The sequence below is a fragment of the Ranitomeya variabilis genome, chromosome 4 (assembly GCF_051348905.1).
Source record: "Ranitomeya variabilis isolate aRanVar5 chromosome 4, aRanVar5.hap1, whole genome shotgun sequence".
NCBI lineage: Eukaryota > Metazoa > Chordata > Amphibia > Anura > Dendrobatidae > Ranitomeya > Ranitomeya variabilis.
This window is the reverse complement of record NC_135235.1, coordinates 548,234,078-548,253,391: the sequence shown is the minus strand read 5'-3', so window position 1 is coordinate 548,253,391 and position 19,314 is coordinate 548,234,078. Positions and strand designations below refer to the sequence as shown.

Here is a 19,314-nt window from a genome sequence, read left to right as displayed (position 1 = left end):
AGCCCACGTTGTACATTGCGCAGCCCACGTTGTACATTGCACAGCCCACGTTGTACATTGAGCAGCCCACGCAGTATATTGTGCAGCCCACATAGTATATTGCGCAGCCCATGTAGTATATTGCACAGGCCACATATATAGCAATGTAAGCATGATATTCCTGTTACAAAAAAAAAGAATTAAAATAAAAAATAGTTATATGCTCACCTTCCGTTGGCGCCTGGATCCAGGAAGCGGTTACCGACGCTTGGGATCCACCGAAGCTAAGCCGAGCCGAGGGCGCCGGCCGCCATCTTCCTTTCCCAGGATGTATTGCGAAATTACCCAGAAGACTTAGCGGTAATTTCACAATACATCGGCGGGAACGGAAGGTGGCGGCCAGCGCCAGCGGCTCGGCGAACTACGGAGGGTGAGTATAGCAGGTTTTTTTTTTTTTTTTAAATTATTTTTAACATTACATTTTTTTACTATTGATGCCGCATAGGCAGCCTCAATAGTAAAAAATTGGGGACACACAGGGTTAATAGCGGCGGTTACGGAGTGCGTTACCCTCGGCATAGCGCGATCCCTTACCGCCGGCATTTACCCTGTGTGAGCGGTGACCGGACAGCGTATGCGGGCGCCGGCAGTGAGTGCGGGGAGTAAGGAGCGGCCATTTTCTTCCGGACTGTGTGCGTCGCTGATTGGTCACGGCAGCCATGACAGGCAGCTGGCGAGACCAATCAGAGAACGAATAACCGTTACGGAAGTTGCCGACAGACAGGACAGACGGAAGTACCCCTTAGATAGACAATTATATAGTAGATGTAAAATACGCCCCATAGAATCCTGCATAAAGGTTAATAATGGCCCCATAAGATCCTCCATAGACACATTTGCCCAATATAGTGCTGCACAAACCTTGATTATGGCCCCATAAGATGCTCCATAAATATATTTGCGCCATATAGTGCTGCAGAAACATTAAATATGGCCCCATAAGATGCTCCATACAGACATTTGCCCCATTTGCTGTTGCTGCGATAAAAAAAAAAAAAAATCTCATACTCACTTCTCCGTCGCTCAGGTCCCCGGCACTTTCAATATTCACCTGATTTCGTTCCGGCGCCGCTCCATCTTCAGCGTCTTCTGCACTGACTTTCAGGCAGAGGGCGCGCACTAACCACGTCACCGCGCCCTCTGACCTGAGCGTCACTGCAGAAGACGGAGCGGCGCCGGAACGAGCAGGTGAATATCGCGCATCGCTGCGCTCCCCCTCCCCATTATACTCACCTGCTCCTGGCGCGGTGCAGTCCCTGGTTCCCCAGCACCGCAGCTTCTTGCTGTATTGAGCGGTCACCGTTACCGCTCATTACAGTAATGAATATGTGGCTCCACCCCTATGGGAGGTGGAGCCGCATATTCATTACAGTAATGAGCAGTACCATGTGACCGCTCAGTACAGTAAGAAGCTGCCGGGGAATGAGGGACCTGCAGGGACCGCGCCAGGAGTAGGTCAGTATAATTAGACAGCCCCCACTCCCCTTCCCCTTATGCTGAGTATCTCAGTGTGGGGGTGGCAGAATGCCGCCGCCGAGGAGCCTCCTTGGACCTCTGCATCATCAGGCGGCTCGCTGGCGACCCCCTGTCGGCTGCGCCCGGGGCACATGCCCCGGCTGCTCCCCCCTGGATACGCCACTGCATGGACCTACTTATGCTATACACTGGGGACATGGCACCTGTGGACACTTCAGATTTCCCCTGATGTAGAGAAAATTGAGATGTGCATGTAGCCTAACAGTCATCGCTTCTCTTGTGCTCTCCACATTAAATATCCTTTCTTAAAACTACAGTTTTCCAACATGTCACCATCCATGGCCAGACCAATGATGATGGGATCCCACGTGGCTACCATCATGCTATGGTTTTGTCTTGCTCTGATTTCCACCAAAGTATCACATTGTGGCTACCATCTGCCCTTCCTGCCTTCCCCTGAGTTCCACGACTTTCATCAGCTTAGGTAAGCTCAAAATCAAAGCAATGAATCATTTTATGGATTATTTCCTTCCTAAATGCAAAGTTAAGCAATTTTTTAAAACCCTTAAAATAAATTCCACCATTTTGCTACTACAGTGTCTAAGTCATTTATTGTATGTTTTTCAAACCAGAACCAAATCCATCACCCTTCTAATTTCTCTCACTGTTAGAAATAACAAGAGGGAATGAAAGGGTGTTTTACACAGACCTTTAGAAAGGGGAGAAAGCATGTATGCAGTCCTGGAGGGCAGAGAAAATTACCTATAGAAAAGGAAGAAAGAGGAAGTGAGTGCAGGACAGAAGCTGTGCTTCTATATGAGCAGTGAAAGCAGCAGCACACTGGATATACGCAATGTAGCGAAATATGTATAGGTATATATGTGTGACTAGCAGTAATTTAACATCTGTCCTGAGACTGCAGGTCTCACAGGGGTCACATCATATGTTATCCTGAGAAAGCAGTCTACTGTCTCCAATCTCACCAGGGGGTCTTGCTAAGAACCAGGAAGGGGAAGCGCTCCACACGTTCTGTTTCTTTTGAGGAGATGTCAATTACAGCCTGACACTATCTATCTGTGAGAAACATATGCAGGGAATTTAAGAGAAAATAATATATTCATTGGTGGAGTGTTCAAGGTCCAGTCACAAACAAGCAGTTATAAATATTAACATGAGAGGCTGGTCTAGAAATTTGACCTCCAGGGTGACTCTATAAATTAGACCTACACACAAAGGGGGGGTTCACAGATTGAGGGGCAGCCAAGCTGATGTGTTACAGTCCATATTCGTTTCCCCCTCAGGGAGCAGAAAGCAGACTACACAGTTAGATATTTCTGTAAGTTTTCTCCCGTTTATTTTTATAACTGTTTTGCATATTTGTATGTTTTTTTATTACATATTTTTATACCCTTTTTATTGTAAGCACTGTACCTTTTTGTATTAAAGCATCAAACTTTAACAAGTTGAACTTTGCATGTTCTAAAGAATCCATAGCCTTAAACTGTGTGAGCCTTATGATTGGCAGACATTAGTAGTAATATTTGCGGGACTCATCGCCCGTGTGTTCGGTGACTGGTGGCAGCCTGTATGAGCGAGTGTGTGGCCTGGGTTGGTGTGTGATTTATGCTTCCATTACAGCATAGGACAGAGGTTGAATGCTGGACTGAGAGAGGGGAGATAAATTAACCCTTGCAGACGCAACCCCAACTCGTGTGCTGAGAAGCGGGTACGTGGCAAATTGGTGGCAGAGCTGTGGGATAGAATTATTTCTATTAGAGCATTAGTGCATGGTTTAAGCAATTATTCCCTGTACTAAAGAATTGGTATCCTTACGAGGAGTGCTCCAGCTACAAGGTTCAACTCAGTGCTTACTTAGACATACTTGCAATCATTTTCCCTTCCCTGTTTTTCTTTTCTATATTTTATTTGGCAAAGGCTGTTCATCGATATGGCAGTCCAGTACAAGAAGGAGAGCAAAGAGGTTCTGACTGGCCTCTGTGAGCAGAGAGGCATAGAGACGGCCGACAGATCCAAGGAACTGCTGATACGCGCCTTGGTCGAGCAGGACATAGAGCAAAGTACTGGGCAAGGAGAGAGTCCACCTCGGAGAAACTCAGCAATTCCAGCTCTTGCACCAGAGATACCTGTTGGAAATGCCAATGCTGAGGAGCCTATGAACTTTACTTTACAAATGGCGTTACAAGAGCTGGGAACAAGTGATTCCAATCTGCGCTGCAGGCAATACCATCTACCCCGTGAGCAGTGGGCGCAGTGTGTAACCCCAGGGTTGAGAGGCAAAGCCCTGGAAGTTTTTGCTGGCCTCCCACTAGACCTTGATGAGAACTATGAGGCCACAAAAGAGGCCCTAATCAGGAAATACAACCTAAGCCCAGAAGTGTATCGGAGAAAGTTCCGGAACCTACAACGTAGATCAACTGACAGCTATGCAGGTGTTGTGAGCACCTTGAGGACCACGTTCCACCAATGGATCAGGGGACTTTCTGTTAACAGATCTTTCTGTTAATGGATCTTATGGTCAAGGATCAATTTCTTCACTTGTGCCCCACAGTTGTACAACAAGGATTGCTGACTGTTATGTGGCTAACAGGATGCCTGAGGTGCGGAAGCCATCGGGATTCAGCTAGAAGGGAGGAAAGCCAAACGGGGACCCTTCTCCCTCTGCCGGCCGATCACCAGTGCTGTCCAAGCCCACCTCCTATGGGATCCCGGGGAATAGACATTCTCTAGGTGATGCATACCGGTGCTTCTCCTGCAACAAAGTAGGACATGTTAGCGCTGTCTGCCCTGATAGGGAGAAATGCCCAGCCACAACCACAAAGCCATCTGTGTCCCCACCGTCTGTCCCCTTTGTGGCCGGCTCTGATGCGACGGATAATGAGAACTGTGAACCTGTCACTGTTGGCAATAAAGTCACCATTGGTCTCAGAGACACTGGGGCAGAGGTGACTCTGGTGCATCCAGCAATGGTAACCCTTGCCGATATCATACCAGCAAAGACTGTGTCTATAACCGGGATTGGAGGGGTCAGCCCTGCTGTGGCCATGGCCCGTGTGTACCTGGACTGGGGAGCAGGGAAAGGACGGAGAGAAGTGGGAGTATCAGAGGCTATTCCCACCAATGTGTTGCTAGACACAGACCTGGGGAGGATGGTGTTCCACTATATTTCTCCCTTGCAAGTAAATGCTACAGAGAAGGTGGAAGCAAATGACCCACCTGAGATCCCGTGCAAGGAGAAAATGTACCATTGCACACGACTGTACGTATGTGGCAGCTGTGACCCGGAGTCAGGCTGCAGCTGAGACTCAACCCCAGAGAATCGGGGATGAGTCTCAGACAGAACTGCCAGAACAGGAGGCCCATACTGTGGCCTCGGAGCCTCCTCACATGGCAGACCCAACAAGGTCCCTGATAACCAACACTGAAGACTCAGCTTCAGACCAGGGCCTGGAAGTCACACAAGGCCAGGGCCTGCAGACTGACAGTCAGAGCTTCCAGGAGGCCCTGGAGACAGATATCAGTCTGAAGAAGCTCCAATGTTTTGCAGACCGACCCCCTGCTACTTCTGACAAGTAAAGAGTATACTGGGACAAGGGCAGACTGTATAATGAGACTCTAAGGGTACCGTCACACAGTGCCATTTTGATCGCTACGACGGCACGATCTGTGACGTTGCAGCGTCGCATGATTATCGTTCCTGATCGCAGTAGCGTGTCAGACACTGCAAGATCGTAACGATATCGCTGGAGCGTCACGAATCGTGCTGTCGTAGCGATCAAAATGGCACTGTGTGACGGTACCCTAACACCTAAAAGCGTAGAGCCTCACATACCATCACATAGTGATCCCTTCACTACAAACATGAAACCAATGGAGGACTATGAAGGTACAGTATGTAAAAAGACGAAAATGTATTGAAATAACAAACAACATATACAAAAAATATCAATATATAGAAGCTTATACAAAAATACAGCACCGCTAGTCACAGATGCTGCCGCCGGCAGCTTCTCATTCATCCATCAGTGGTTTACAGCCGGGACGGTCGCATTAGCACCGCTCCTGGTTGTAAACTGTATATCCCCTAGATATGGATTATGGCGTGGGACTGAACGCCAGACAAGTATGATATATTGTTGGTTTGTTTTTGTTTGTTTTTATTACAGGAGATCAAGGGCATTTTATGGATTAGCTGAATAATAAAGATGGCAAACTGTATTTAGTGTTTTATTTCATTAAAAGACTTTATTCAGGCTGTGTCTTTATTTAACCCTTTCACAACGATAGGTTTAGTAATGGATAGGTGTCTTATTGGCATCTCTCCATTACTAAGCCAGCTTGTTGTCACCTTACAATACAAAGGTGACATCAACACCCCAACTATTACCCCTTATGACACTGCTACAGGGCAGTGGGAAGAGAGAGGCTAAGTGCCAGAATTGGTGCATCTTAGAGATGCGCCATTTCTGGGGCGGCAGTGAGCTGGTGTTTGTAGCTGAGGGGAAACCAATAACCATGGTCCCTTCCTAGGCTATTAATATCAGCCCGCAGCTGTCTGCATAGCCTTTTCTGGCTATTATAGGGGGACCCACATCATTTTGTTGGGCGGCCCCCCTATTTTAATAGCCAGTAAATGCTAAATACACAGGTGCGGGCTGAGATTCATAGCTTGGGAAGATCCATGGGTATTAAGCCCTTCCTAAGCTATAAACATCGGCCCCCAGTTGCTGGCTTTCCCTCTCTGGCGCAGAAAATTGTGCGGGAGCCCATGCCATTTTGTTCCCGAAAAGATTCTTGTATTAAATACATACAAGTTTGTTGTGAATAGCACTTTTGTGGGTTCTGCCCTTGGGTTCCCTCTGGTGGTGGCAAGTGGAACTGCTGCTCCTTGGATTCAGCCTTAGCAGCTGTGTTCACTTATTGCCCCTGCTCACTTTCTATTTAATCTGGCTCTGGACTTCAGTGCATGCCAGCTGTCAATGTCTTAGGGTTAGATCCAGTTTTCTCCTCGGATATTTCTCATGGCCTGTCCATTTCAGCATAAGATAAGTCCTTGCTAGTTATGGTTTTGTCCATTTGCTTTGGACTTAATTGTTCAACTTATGTTATGTTTCTTTTTGTCCAGCTTGTCATTATGATTCATTCAGGCTAGCTGGAAGCTCTGGGAAGCAGATTTGCTCCTCCATATCGTGAGTCGGTGTGGAGTCCCTTTTTGCATTATCTGCGTGGATTTTCTAGTTTTTAATACTGACCGCACAGTATCTTTCCTATTTCTGTCTATCTAGACTAGAATTGGCCTCCTTTGCTAAAATCTGTATTTCATCTCTGTGTATGTAATTTCCATCTCTACTAACAGTCAATATATGTGGGGGGCTATCTTTCCTTTGGGGAAATTTCTCTGAGGCAAGATAGTTTTTCTGTTTCATGTTTTAGGGTAGTTAGTTCTTAGGCTGTGAAGAGGCGTCTAGGGAGAGATAGGAACGCTCCACGGCTATTTCTAGTGTTGGCGTTAGGATTAGGGTTGCGGTCAGTATAGTTACCACCTACTCAGAGCTTGTCCCATGTTTTGTCTTAACCACCAGGTCATATCTGTGTTGCTCTTAACCACCAGGTCATACCTGTGTTGCTCTTAACCATCAGGTCATATTTGTGTTGCTCCTAACCACCAGGTCATATCTGTGTGGCTCCTAATCACCAGGTCATATCTGTGTTGCTCCTAACCATCAGGTCATAACAGTACAGCTGGCCCGTAATGTGTTGAATGCATCTCAAAAGAGGGAAAAGAAAGTTCTGAGTCATTTTTTTTTCCTTTGCAGTTTGCTTTGTCTTTTTTTTTCCCCTTAATCTCTGGGTGGTTCAGGATCCTGGTATGGAGGTTCAGGGTCTGTCCCTGCGAGTGGATCAACTCGCTGCAAGGGTACAGAGTATTCAAGATTATGTTGTCCAAACTCCTGTTTTGGAGCCTAAAATTCCTATTCCTGATTTGTTTGCCGGAGATAGATCTAAATTTTTGAACTTCAAAAATAATTGCAGGTTGTTTTTTGCTTTGAGACCCCGTTCCTCTGGCGACCCCATTCAGCAGGTGAAGATTGTCATTTCTCTGCTGCGTGGCAACCCTCAGGACTGGGCATTTTCCCTTGAGCCAGGAAATCCTGCATTGCTTAATGTAGACGCATTTTTTCAGGCGCTCGGATTGCTGTATGACGAACCTAATTCTGTAGACCAGGCAGAAAAGACCTTGCTGGCTCTATGCCAGGGTCAGGAAGCAGCAGAAGTGTATTGCCAGAAATTTAGAAAGTGGTCTGTGCTCACAAAATGGAATGAGTATGCCCTGGCAGTGATTTTCAGAAAGGGTCTTTCTGAAGCCCTTAAAGATGTTATGGTGGGGCTTCCCACACCTGCTGGTTTGAACGAGTCAATGTCTTTGGCCATTCAGATTGATCGACGCTTGCGCGAGCGCAAGGTGGTGCACCATATGGCAGTGTCCTCTGGGCCGAGTCCTGGAAGAGAAGAGCGTCATTTGGAATGCAGACTTAGATGGTTTAGATAGTTTATAATGCAGAGCCGTGAAAATAAAAAATCCTTTTTTTTCCACAGAAATTATTTTTTAGCCCCCAGTTTTGTATTTTCCCAAGGGTAACAGGAGAAATTGGACCTGAAAAGTTGTTGTCCAATGTGTCCTGAGTGCGCTGATACCCCATGTGTTGGGGTAAACCCCTGTTTGGGAGCACGGGAGAGCTCGGAAGGGAAGGAGCACTGTTTTACTTTTTCAACGCAGAATTGGCTGGAATTTAGATCGGACGCCATGTCGTGTTTGGAGAGCCCCTGATGTGCCTAAACAGTGAAAACCCCCCAATTATAACTGAAACCCTAATCCAAACACATCCCTAATCCCAAAGGTAACCCTAACCACACCCCTAACCCTGACATAACCCTAACCCTAATCCCAACCCTATTCCCAACCGTAAATGTAATCCAAACTCTAACCCTAACTTTAGCCCCAACCCTAACTATAGCCTTAACCCTAGCCCCAACCCTAACCCTAGCCCTAATGGGAAAATGGAAATAAATACATTTTTTTTAATTTTTTGCTAACTAAAGGGGTGATGAAGGGGGGTTTGATTTACTTTTATAGCGGGTTTTTTAGCGGAATTTTATGATTGGGAGCCGTCACACACTGAAAGACGCTTTTTATTGCAAAAAATATTTTTTGCGTTACCACATTTTGAGAGCTATAATTTTTCCATATTTTGGTCCACAGAGTCATGTGAGGTCTTGTTTTTTGCGGGACGAGTTGACGTTTTTATTTGTAACATTTTCGGGCACGTGACAATTTTTGATCGCTTTTTATTCCGATTTTTGTGAGGCAGAATGACCAAAAACCAGCTATTCATGAATTTCTTTTGGGGGAGGTGTTTATACCATTCTGCGTTTGGTAAAATGGATAAAGCAGTTTTATTCTTCGGGTCAGTACGATTACAGTGATACCTCATTTATATCATTTTTTTTATGTTTTGGTGCTTTTATACGATAAAAACTGTTTTATAGAAAAAATAATTATTTTTCCATCGCTTTATTCTGAGGACTATAACTTTTTTATTTTCTCTTTGATGACGCTGTATGGTGGCTCGTTGTTTGCCGGACAAGATGACGTTTTCAGCAGTACCATGGTTATTTATTTCCGTCTTTTTGATCGCGTGTTATTCCACTTTTTATTTTGCGGTATGATAATAAAGCGTTGCTTTTTGCCTCGGTTTTTTTTTTTTTTTTTTTACGGTGTTCACTGAAGGGGTTAACTAGTTGGACAGTTTTATAGGTCGGGTCGCTACGGACGCGGCGATACTAAATATGTGTACTTTTATTGTTTTTTATTATTATTTAGATAAAGAAATGTATTTATAGGAACAATATATATTTTTTTTTTTTGCATTTTTTTTGGGAATTTTTTCTTTTTTTTTTTACACATGCGAAAAAATTTTTTTTACACTAGAACATTGCCCCAGGGGGGGCATGATGTTATAGTGTAAGATCGCCGATCTGACACTTTGCTGTGCACTGTGTCAGATCGGCGATCTGACGTGCACAGCTCCTGGAGGCTTCCCGGCGCCTGCTCTGAGCAGGCGCAGTGAAGCCACCTCCCTGCAGGACCCAGATGCTGCGGCCATCTTGGATCCGGGACTGCTGCAGGGAGGAGGAGGTAAGAGACCCTCGGAGCAACGCAGTCACATCGCGTTGCTCCGGGGGTCTCAGGGAAGCTCGCAGGGAGCCCCCTCCCTGCGCGATGCTTCCCTATACCGCCGGAACACTGCGATCATGTTTGATCGCAGTGTGCCGGGGGTTAATGTGCCGGGGGCGGTCCGTGACCGCTCCTGGCACATAGTGCCGGATGTCAGCTGCGATAGTCAGCTGACACCCGGCCGCGATCGGCCGCGCTCCCCCTGTGAACACGGGCGATCGCGCTGGACGTACTATCCCGTCGGTGGTCATACGGGCCCACCCCACCTCGACGGGATAGTACATCCGATGTCAGAAAGGGGTTAAAAAAGAAACATAAGACGGATTTCTCCCACCCAGGTATCATTTTAATCGGTGTAAGAGCGCCAACCTAACAATGCCTGTAGTTTACTTAGCAAAATCCTGAAGACTGGTTTAGACAGCTACAACTAATGTCAGTCTAAATTAGTCCTTCTTTAAAATTTCTAGCTCAATGGTATTGCACTCCCACAAGGTTGAAATCTGCTTTCTCTAAGAGAAAAGCTGTATTATGCCTCAATAAGCAAGACTTACTGAAAGGGAGACAAGACTTACAAGAAATCAGTACAGAAATGGAAGAAAGGTAGGTAAGAGCTGCTTCCTCAAGGACCACTGAAATGTCTCAGCAGAGAGAAGTAAGTCTACGTTCACATTAGCGTTCTGCGCCGCAGCGTCGGGCGCCGCAGCGTCGCCGCATGCGTCATGCGCCCCTATATTTAACATGGGGGCGCATGGACATGCGTTGCACTTGCATTTTGCGACGCATGCGTCCCTGCGGCGCACGCGTCATGGCGCAGAGGACGCTACAAGTTGCATTTTTTGTGCGTCCAAAATCAAGCAAAAAAAGGACGCATGCGTCGCAAAACGCAGCGTTGTGCATGCGTTTTGTTGCGTTTTTGTTTGCGTTGTGCGTTGCGTCGTCGACGCTGCGGCGCACAACGCAAATGTGAACGTAGCCTAAGACTTGCAGACATGAGAATAAGAACAGCTTCCTCAAGGGCCACTGAAATGTCTCAGCAGAGAGAAGCAAGACTTGCAGACATGAGAATCGAAGCAACCATTTTGACAGGATGTGCCAAAGAAGAGGACATTTTCATTCCAAGAATTCCACTCATTCCATCTGATTTGCCTTTTGATTTTAAACGCCTCCAGTTTCCAGTTTGACTGGCATTTGTAATGTCCATTAACAAGGCTCAGGGACAGTCTTTGAAAGTAGTAGGGATCGATTTACAATCTCCATGCTTTTCTTATGGCCAACTTTACTTGGCCTGTTCAACAGTTGCAACTGCCTAAAATCTGTTCATCTTTGCATCGGAAAGAAAAAGCAAAAATGTTGTTTATCAAAAGGCTCTTGAATGAGTTAAAAATAAAATACTATCAATACTTGGGTAATCATTTAGTTAATTTGTGTTGCAAATCTGTAGTGTTGAATATATGATGTGAAATGTTTTTATGTGCAATATAATCATTATAATTTGTTATAACTAACCACAGTTAGTTGCTATGCCCGGGCAACGCCAAGCTCTTTAGCTGGTTGTGCATATTTATCCAATATGGTGAAGATCCTAGATCAGGGCAGGGACTGCACCACTCTGATAGAGTCTCATGTTTGACTTTGTACGGACTGACTCCTTTGTTGCACCTGTGTTCTGACATTTAAATCAGAATGAGGACAAAGATGATATTAGCAATATGCATGCTGTCTTATGTCTAGCTGTTAACGCATGACTGTAGGGCCCCTTCAAAACTTGGCATATTTTGGCCTTTAGGACTGCAGGAATTTTTCTTGTTTTTTGCTTGTATTTTTGTAGAGTTATATGAGGGATAGAACGTTGGTCCATTGCAAAGGAAAATCCATGTATAGTTTTGAAATGATGGTTGTCCACTATACTGTGTATAGCCGGTTGATTCTACTAATACCAGAGCCAATGATAGAATATATAGCTGGGCATAAAAATATATTCACCCAAAGACAGCCCAGTAATAGGTGAAAGGAGGCAAATAGTGTCCTTATAAGGATAAACAAAAACTTGACTTTAATGCATGCAGTTCTAAAATTTCTTCAGCTTAGCAATCCTATAACGTGATTTTTTGTAAAATTATTGCCTTATATTTGACCTAAAACAGGTAAAATTCCAGAATCTAGAAAACAGCACATGTCGTTAATTAACCCCTCACCTCGTCTCCCTTGTTGGTGTAAGTTTGTAAGCCCCTCCCCACTGTCATAGATGCAAAACATGGATCTGTGTTTTCTCACTGCAGACACTATAATTGGGTGGATTATGTTACTTTGAGCTCATACTCATTTGTGAGAAAAACGGACAAGTGCAATCCTAGAAAAATTGCACTCTGACCAATGTTATTCAATGAGTTACATCTCATCTGCGATTTTTCTCAGCTGAAATCGGACTGAGAAAAAAAAATAAAAAAATCGCAGTATCTCGGACGAGAGTCGCCAATGCAAGTCAATGGATGCGAGAAAAAAAAAACGCACAGCACTCGGACCATGCGAGTGCTGTCAGATTTTTACGCACTGGTGTCCTTTGAAAAGCCAATAATTCATGTGCTGCATACAGTAAAATCACACTGACAGGTTAGAATAGAATAGATAGAAATATACACAGAGTACGTCTACTATATAATCGTCTAATTCTGTCTGTCTGTAACGGAAATCCCGCGTCGCTGATTGGTCGCCACATAGTTCAGTCACATTTACTGAACAAGTTCTGTCAGTCACAGTGCCACGTAGTTCAGTCACGTTTACTGAACAAGTTCTGTCAGTCACAGTGCCACGTAGTTCAGTCACGTTTACTGAACAAGTTCTGTCAGTCACAGTACAACATAGTTCACTCACGTTTACTGAACACGTTCAGTCCGTCAATGTGGTGTACAAAAATATTTTGGGTTGATATTGTTAACAAATCTATAATATAACGCTGGGAGCGTCACTCTGTCCGAAGCCTTTATAGACTGCGCAAGCGCCGGCGCAGTCTGGACCCCACAGAGTGACTCTCCCAGGAGATTGCGGTATGCGTAAGCACTGAACGCACACTGCGATCTCCAACGGAGAAGCAGGGACGTGCCAGGAGGGTGAGTATGCTATATTTACCTGTCCCGTTCCAGTGATGCGGGCCGCTCCGTCGTCCACATCCTCTGCCTGTGATGTTCAGGTCAGAGGGCGTGATGACGCGCTTAATGCGCGCCGCCCTCTGAACAGTCACAGCCAGAGGACCCGGAAGATGGAGCGGCACGCAGCACTGGATCAGGGCCAGGTGACTAGCAAGTGCCGGGGGCCTGAGCCAGCGTCGACTCCAGCACCTGAACCCCACAGCGCGCCGGTGTACCCGCCTGCTCAGGCCCCCGGCACTCGGCGCCCAGCGACGATAGGTGAGTATGTTATTTTTTTTTTTTATTGCAGCAGCATACAGGGCATATAATACTATGGAGCATCTTATGGGGGCCATCAACCATAATGGAGCAGCATACAGGGCATATAATCCTATGGAGCATCTTATGGGGGCCATCAACCATAATAGAGCAGCGTATGGGGCATATAATACTATGGAGCATCTTATGGGGGCCATCAACCATAATGGAGCAGCGTATGGGGCATATAATACTATGGAGCATCTTATGGGGACCATCAACCATAATGGAGCAGCATACAGGGCATATAATACTATGGAGCATCTTATGGGGGCCATCAACCATAATGGAGCAGCATACAAGGCATATAATACTATGGAGCATCTTATGGGGGCCATCAACCATAATGGAGCAGCATACAAGGCATATAATACTATGGAGCATCTTATGGGGGCCATCAACCGTAATGGAGCAGCATACAGGGCATATAATACTATGGAGCATCTTATGGGGGCCATCAACCATAATGGAGCAGCATACAAGGCATATAATACTATGGAGCATCTTATGGGGGCCATCAACCATAATGGAGCAGCATACAGGGCATATAATACTATGGAGTATCTTATGGGGGCCATCAACCATAATGGAGCAGCATACAGGGCATATAATACTATGGAGCATCTTATGGAGGCCATCAACCATAATGGAGCAGCATATGAGGCATATACTATGGAGCATCTTATGGGGGCCATCAACCATAATGGAGCAGCATATGAGGCATATACTATGGAGCATCTTATGGGGGCCATCAACCATAATGGAGCAGCATATGAGGCATATACTATGGAGCATCTTATGGGGGCCAACAACCTTTATGGAGCAGCGTATGGGGCATATGGATGGGAGCAGCAAATTACAGAACTGTGGCGCAGGATGGGAGCAGCACATTACAGAACTGTGGCGCAGGATGGGAGCAGCGCATGACAGAATAGAGCAGCACATGACAGAATAGGGCAGCACATGACAGAACGGGGGTGCAGGATGGCAGCAGCACATGACAGAACGGGGGCGCAGGATGGGAGCAGCACATGACAGGATGGGGGCGCAGGATGGGAGCAGCAAAAGACAGAATGGAGGCGCAGGATGGGTGCAGCACATGTCAGAATGGGGGCGCAGGATGGCAGCAGCACATGACAGAATGGGGCCGCAGGATGGTAGCAGCACATGACAGAACTGGGGCGTAGGATGGGAGCAGTACATGACAGAATGGGGGCTCAAGATGGGAGCAGCGCATGACAGCATGGGGGCACAGGATGGGAGCAGCACATGACAGAACGGGGGGTAGGATGGGAGCAGCACATGACAATGAAGGCGCAGGATGGCAGCAGCACATGACAGAATCGGGGCTCAGGATGGGAGCAGCACATGACAGAACGGAGGCGCAGGATGGGAGCAGCACATGACAGAACAGGGGAGCAGGATGGCAGCAGCACATGACAGGATGGGAGCAGCACATGACAGGATGGGGGCACAAGATAGGAGCAGCACATGGCAGGATAAGGGCGCAGGATGGGAGCAGCACATGAAAGGATGGGGCGCAGGATGGGAGCAGCACATAACCAAAATGGAGGCGCAGGATGGGAGCAGCACATGACAACATGTGGGTGCAGGATGCAAGCACTACATGACAGGATGAGGGCGCAGGATGGGAGCAGCACATGACAGCATGGGGGTGCAGGATGGGAGCACCACATGACAGCATGGGGGCGCAGGATGGGAGCACATGACAGGATGAGGGCTCAGGAAGATAGTAGCACATAACAGGATGGGGGCGCATGATGGTAGCAGCACATGACAGGATTGGGGTGGAGTATGGGAGCACCACATGGCAGGATTGGGGTACAGGATGGGACCACCACGTGACAGGATTGGGGTACAGGATGGGAGCATGTGACAGGATGAGTGCTCAGGAAGACAGTAGCACATCACAAGATGGAGGCACACAAAACAGGATGGGGGCACAAGATGGTAGCAGCACATGACAAGATTAGGGCGCAGGATGGAAGCAACACATACCAGGATGGAGACCATATACCAATATAAATGCTCGCCACCCGGGCGTAGAACGGGTTCAATAGCTAGTATATTATAGTGTCGATGTACTTCTTTCATTAAAATTTAATGATTGAAAAAGGATTGGAAAATCCGAAACGTCGCCACGCCATTCAGGCATTAAAGACCCACTTTTTTGTTACTTTTTGTGCTGTTTTCCTTTTTTCTTATATTGTTGGAGCCACTGAAATACTGGCTTGGGAAGCTCTGCACTGCAAGTGTGGTAATATGGTGCTGTTCTAATTTTTTCAATATACATATATATATATATATATATATATATATATATATATATATATTTGTGTGTGTGTATATATATATATATATATATATATATATATATATATATATATATATAATGTGTATTCATTGCATTATTCTTAAATCTTCATAAATAAACTACATACATATTCTAGAATACCCGATGCGTTAGAATCGGGCCACCATCTAGTTATATATAATATAATGCTGGGAGCGTCACTCTGTCCCACCACTTTATAGACTGTGAAAGCGCCTGCACAGTCTGGACCCTACAGAGTGACGCAGCCCAGAGGAGATTGCGGTATGCGTAAGCACTGAATGCATACCGTGATCTCCGACGGAGAAGCAGGGACGTGCCAGGAGGGTGAGTATGCTATACTCACCTGTCCCCGTTCCACCGCTGCATGCCACCGTCTTCCGCGTTCTCTGCCTGTGACGTTCAGGTCAGAGGTCACAATGACGCGATTAGTGCGCGCCGGCGCCGCCCTCTGACTGAACAGTCATAGCCAGGGCACCCGGAAGAAGGATCGGCGCGCTGCGGTGGAATGGGGGGCAGGTGAATATAGCAATTGCCGGGGGCCTGAACCAGCGGCGATACCGGCACCTGACCCCCATAGCGCGCCGGTATCCCCGCCTGCTCCAGCACTCAGCGCCCATCGACGATAGGTGAGTATGTCTTTTTTTTATATCGCAGCAGCATACGGGGCATATAATTCTATGGAGCATCTTATGGGGGCCATCAACCTTTATGGAGCAGCATAAGGGGCATATACTATGGAGCATCTTATGGGGGCCATCAACCTTTATGGAGCGGTATACTGGGCATATGGATGGGAGCAGCACATTACAGAATGGGGGTGCATGATGGGAGCACATGACAGAACGGGGCGCAGGATGGGATTACCACATGACAGAACGGGCACACAGGATGGGAGCAGCACATGACAGAACGGGCTCGCAGGATGGGAGCAGCACATGACAGAACGGGGGCGCAGGATGGGAGCACCGCATAACAAGATTGGGGTGCAGGATGGGAGCACATGACAGGATGAGGGCTCAGGAAGAGAGTAGCACATTACTAGATGGGGACTGCACATGACTAGATTAGGGCACAGGATGGAAGCACCACATACCAGGATGGAGACCATATACCAAAATAAATGCTCGCCACCCGGGCGTAGAACGGGTTCATTAGTATATATATATATATATATATATATATATATATATATATATATATATATATATATATATATATATATATATACACATGCACAGTACAGACCAAACGTTTGGACACATCTTCTCATTTAAAGATTTTTCTGTATTTTCATGACTATGAAAATTGTACATTCACACTGAAGGCATCAAAACTATGAATTAACACATGTGGAATTATATACTTAACAAAAAAGTGTGAAACAACTGAAATTATGCCTTATATTCTAGATTCTTCAAAGTAGCCACCTTTTGCTTTGATGACTGCTTTGAGCACTCTTGCCATTCTCTTGATGAGCTTCAAGAGGTAGTCACCGGGAATGGTTTTCACTTCACAGGTGTGCCCTGTCAGGTTTAATAAGTGGGATTTCTTGCCTTATAAATGGGGTTGGGACACTCAGTTGTGTTGTGCAGAAGTCTGGTGGATACACAGCTGATAGTCCTACTGAATAGACTGTTAGAATTTGTATTATGGCAAGAAAAAGCAGCCAAGTAAAGAAAAACGAGTGCCATCATTATTTTAAGAAATGAAGGTCAGTCAGTCCGAAAAATTGGGAAAACTTTGAAAGTGTCCCCAAGAGCAGTGGCAAAAACTACAAAGAAACTGGCTCACATGAGGACCGCCCCAGGAAAAGAAGACCAAGAGTCACCTCTGCTTCTGAGGATAAGTTTATCCGAGTCACCAGCCTCAGATATCGCAGGTTAACAGCAGCTCAGATTAGAGACCAAGTCAATGCCACACAGAGTTCTAGCAGCAGACACATTTCTACAACAACTGTTAGGGCTTGTTTCCACATGCGAGAATCACGTCCGTGTCTCGCATGTAGAAACCAAGCTCTGGTGTCTGCACTCCGGAGCAGAGCGTGCGGCCGCATAGGAACACATGGAGCCGCACAGCTCCGCTCCTGAGTGCAGACACCAGAGCTTGGTTTCTACATGCGAGACACGGACGTGATTCTCGCATGTGGAAACAAGCCCTTAAGAGGAGACTTTGTGCAGCAGGCCTTCATGGTAAAATAGCTGCTAGGAAACCACTGCTAAGGACAGGCAACAAGCAGAAGAGACTTGTTTGGGCTAAAGAACACAAGGAATGGACATGAGACCAGTGGAAATCTGTGCTTTGGTCTGATGAGTCCAAATTTGAGATCTTTGGTTCCAACCACCGCGTCTTTGTGCGACGCAGAAAAGGTGAACGGATGGACTCTACATACCTGGTTCCCACTGTGACGCATAGAGGAGGAGGTGTGATGGTGCTTTGCTGGTGATACTGTTGGGGATTTATTAAAAAATGAAGGCATACTGAACCAGCATGGCTACCACAGCATCTTGCAGCGGCATGTTATTCCATCCGGTTTGCGTTTAGTTGGACCATCATTTATTTTTCAACAGGACAATGACCCCAAAAACACCTCCAGGCTGTGTAAGGGCTATTTGACCAAGAAGGAGAGTGATGGGGTGCTACGCCAGATGACCTGGCCTCCACAGTCACCAGACCTGAACTCAATCGAGATGGTTTGGGGTGAGCTGGACCGCAGAATGAAGGCAAAAGGGCCAACAAGTGCTAAGCATCTCTGGGAACTCCTTCAAGATTGTTGGAAGACCATTCCCAGTGACTACCTCTTGAAGCTCATCAAGAGAATGCCAAGAGTGTGCAAAGCAGTTATCAAAGCAAAAGGTGGCTACTTTGAAGAACCTAGAATATAAGACATAATTTCAGTTGTTTCACACTTTTTTGTTGAGTATATAATTCCACATGTGTTAATTCATTAATTCATAGCTTTGATGCCTACTGTGTGAATGTACAATTTTCACAGTCATGAAATTACAGAAAAATCTTTAAATGAGGTGTGTCCAAACTTTTGGTCCGTGCTGTATATGTATATATATATATATATATATATATATATATATATATATATATATACACACACTGCTCAAAAAAATAAAGGGAACACTTAAACAACAGAATATAACTCCACGTAAGTCAAACCTCTGTGAACTCAAACTGTCCACTTAGGCCATGTTCACACGTTGCGGATTTTACCGCGGATACGTGGCGTTTTTGACTCTGCTGATCTGCAGCAGTTTCCCCATGCTGTTTACAGTACCATGTAAACCTATGGAAAACCCAATCCACTATACACATGCTGCGGAAAAAAACGAGCAGTGTTGTTTTTTCCGCAGCTTGTCAATTCTTTGTGCGGATCTGCAGCGTTTCTGCACCCATTGACTTGCATTGAGTCGGGCACATCCGCAGCAAAACCGCAGATGTAGAAAAGATCTAGGGTTTAGCTGCGGGGGAAACACTGCAGATCGGAAGGAGGGAAGTGTGTGGGCGGAGACTGTGCGTGTCTGTGTGCAGGCAGGGTCTGCGTGTGTGTGTGTGGGTCTGCGGGGCTGTCGGGGGTCTGTGCGGGGCGTCTGCCGGGGCGTGTGTGTGTGTGCAGGCATTGTCCGATGGGACTACAAGTCCCATCGGGCTATGCCTGCTATAGTGACAGTGATTGACACATTAGCCAATGATGGGACAGTAGTAGTCCCATCATCCGGCTAATGTGTTGATTGTAA

The 19,314-nt window shown here is 46.3% G+C and overlaps 1 protein-coding gene across 8 annotated transcripts in view; it reads left to right on the top strand.

The window, feature by feature from the left end:
- The window catches only part of LOC143765697 (uncharacterized), a 247,057-nt gene that overhangs the window by 198,924 nt on the left and 28,819 nt on the right, over positions 1-19,314 (top strand). For 6 of the 8 annotated variants that reach the window (XM_077252623.1, XM_077252625.1, XM_077252624.1 and 3 more), the window contains one exon: positions 1,833-1,999. The exons of the other annotated variants lie outside the window; for them this stretch is intronic. In XM_077252623.1, the coding sequence (XP_077108738.1) occupies positions 1,833-1,999 (167 nt within the window). The remainder of the gene's footprint in view (positions 1-1,832; positions 2,000-19,314) is intronic. 8 annotated transcript variants of the gene reach the window in all.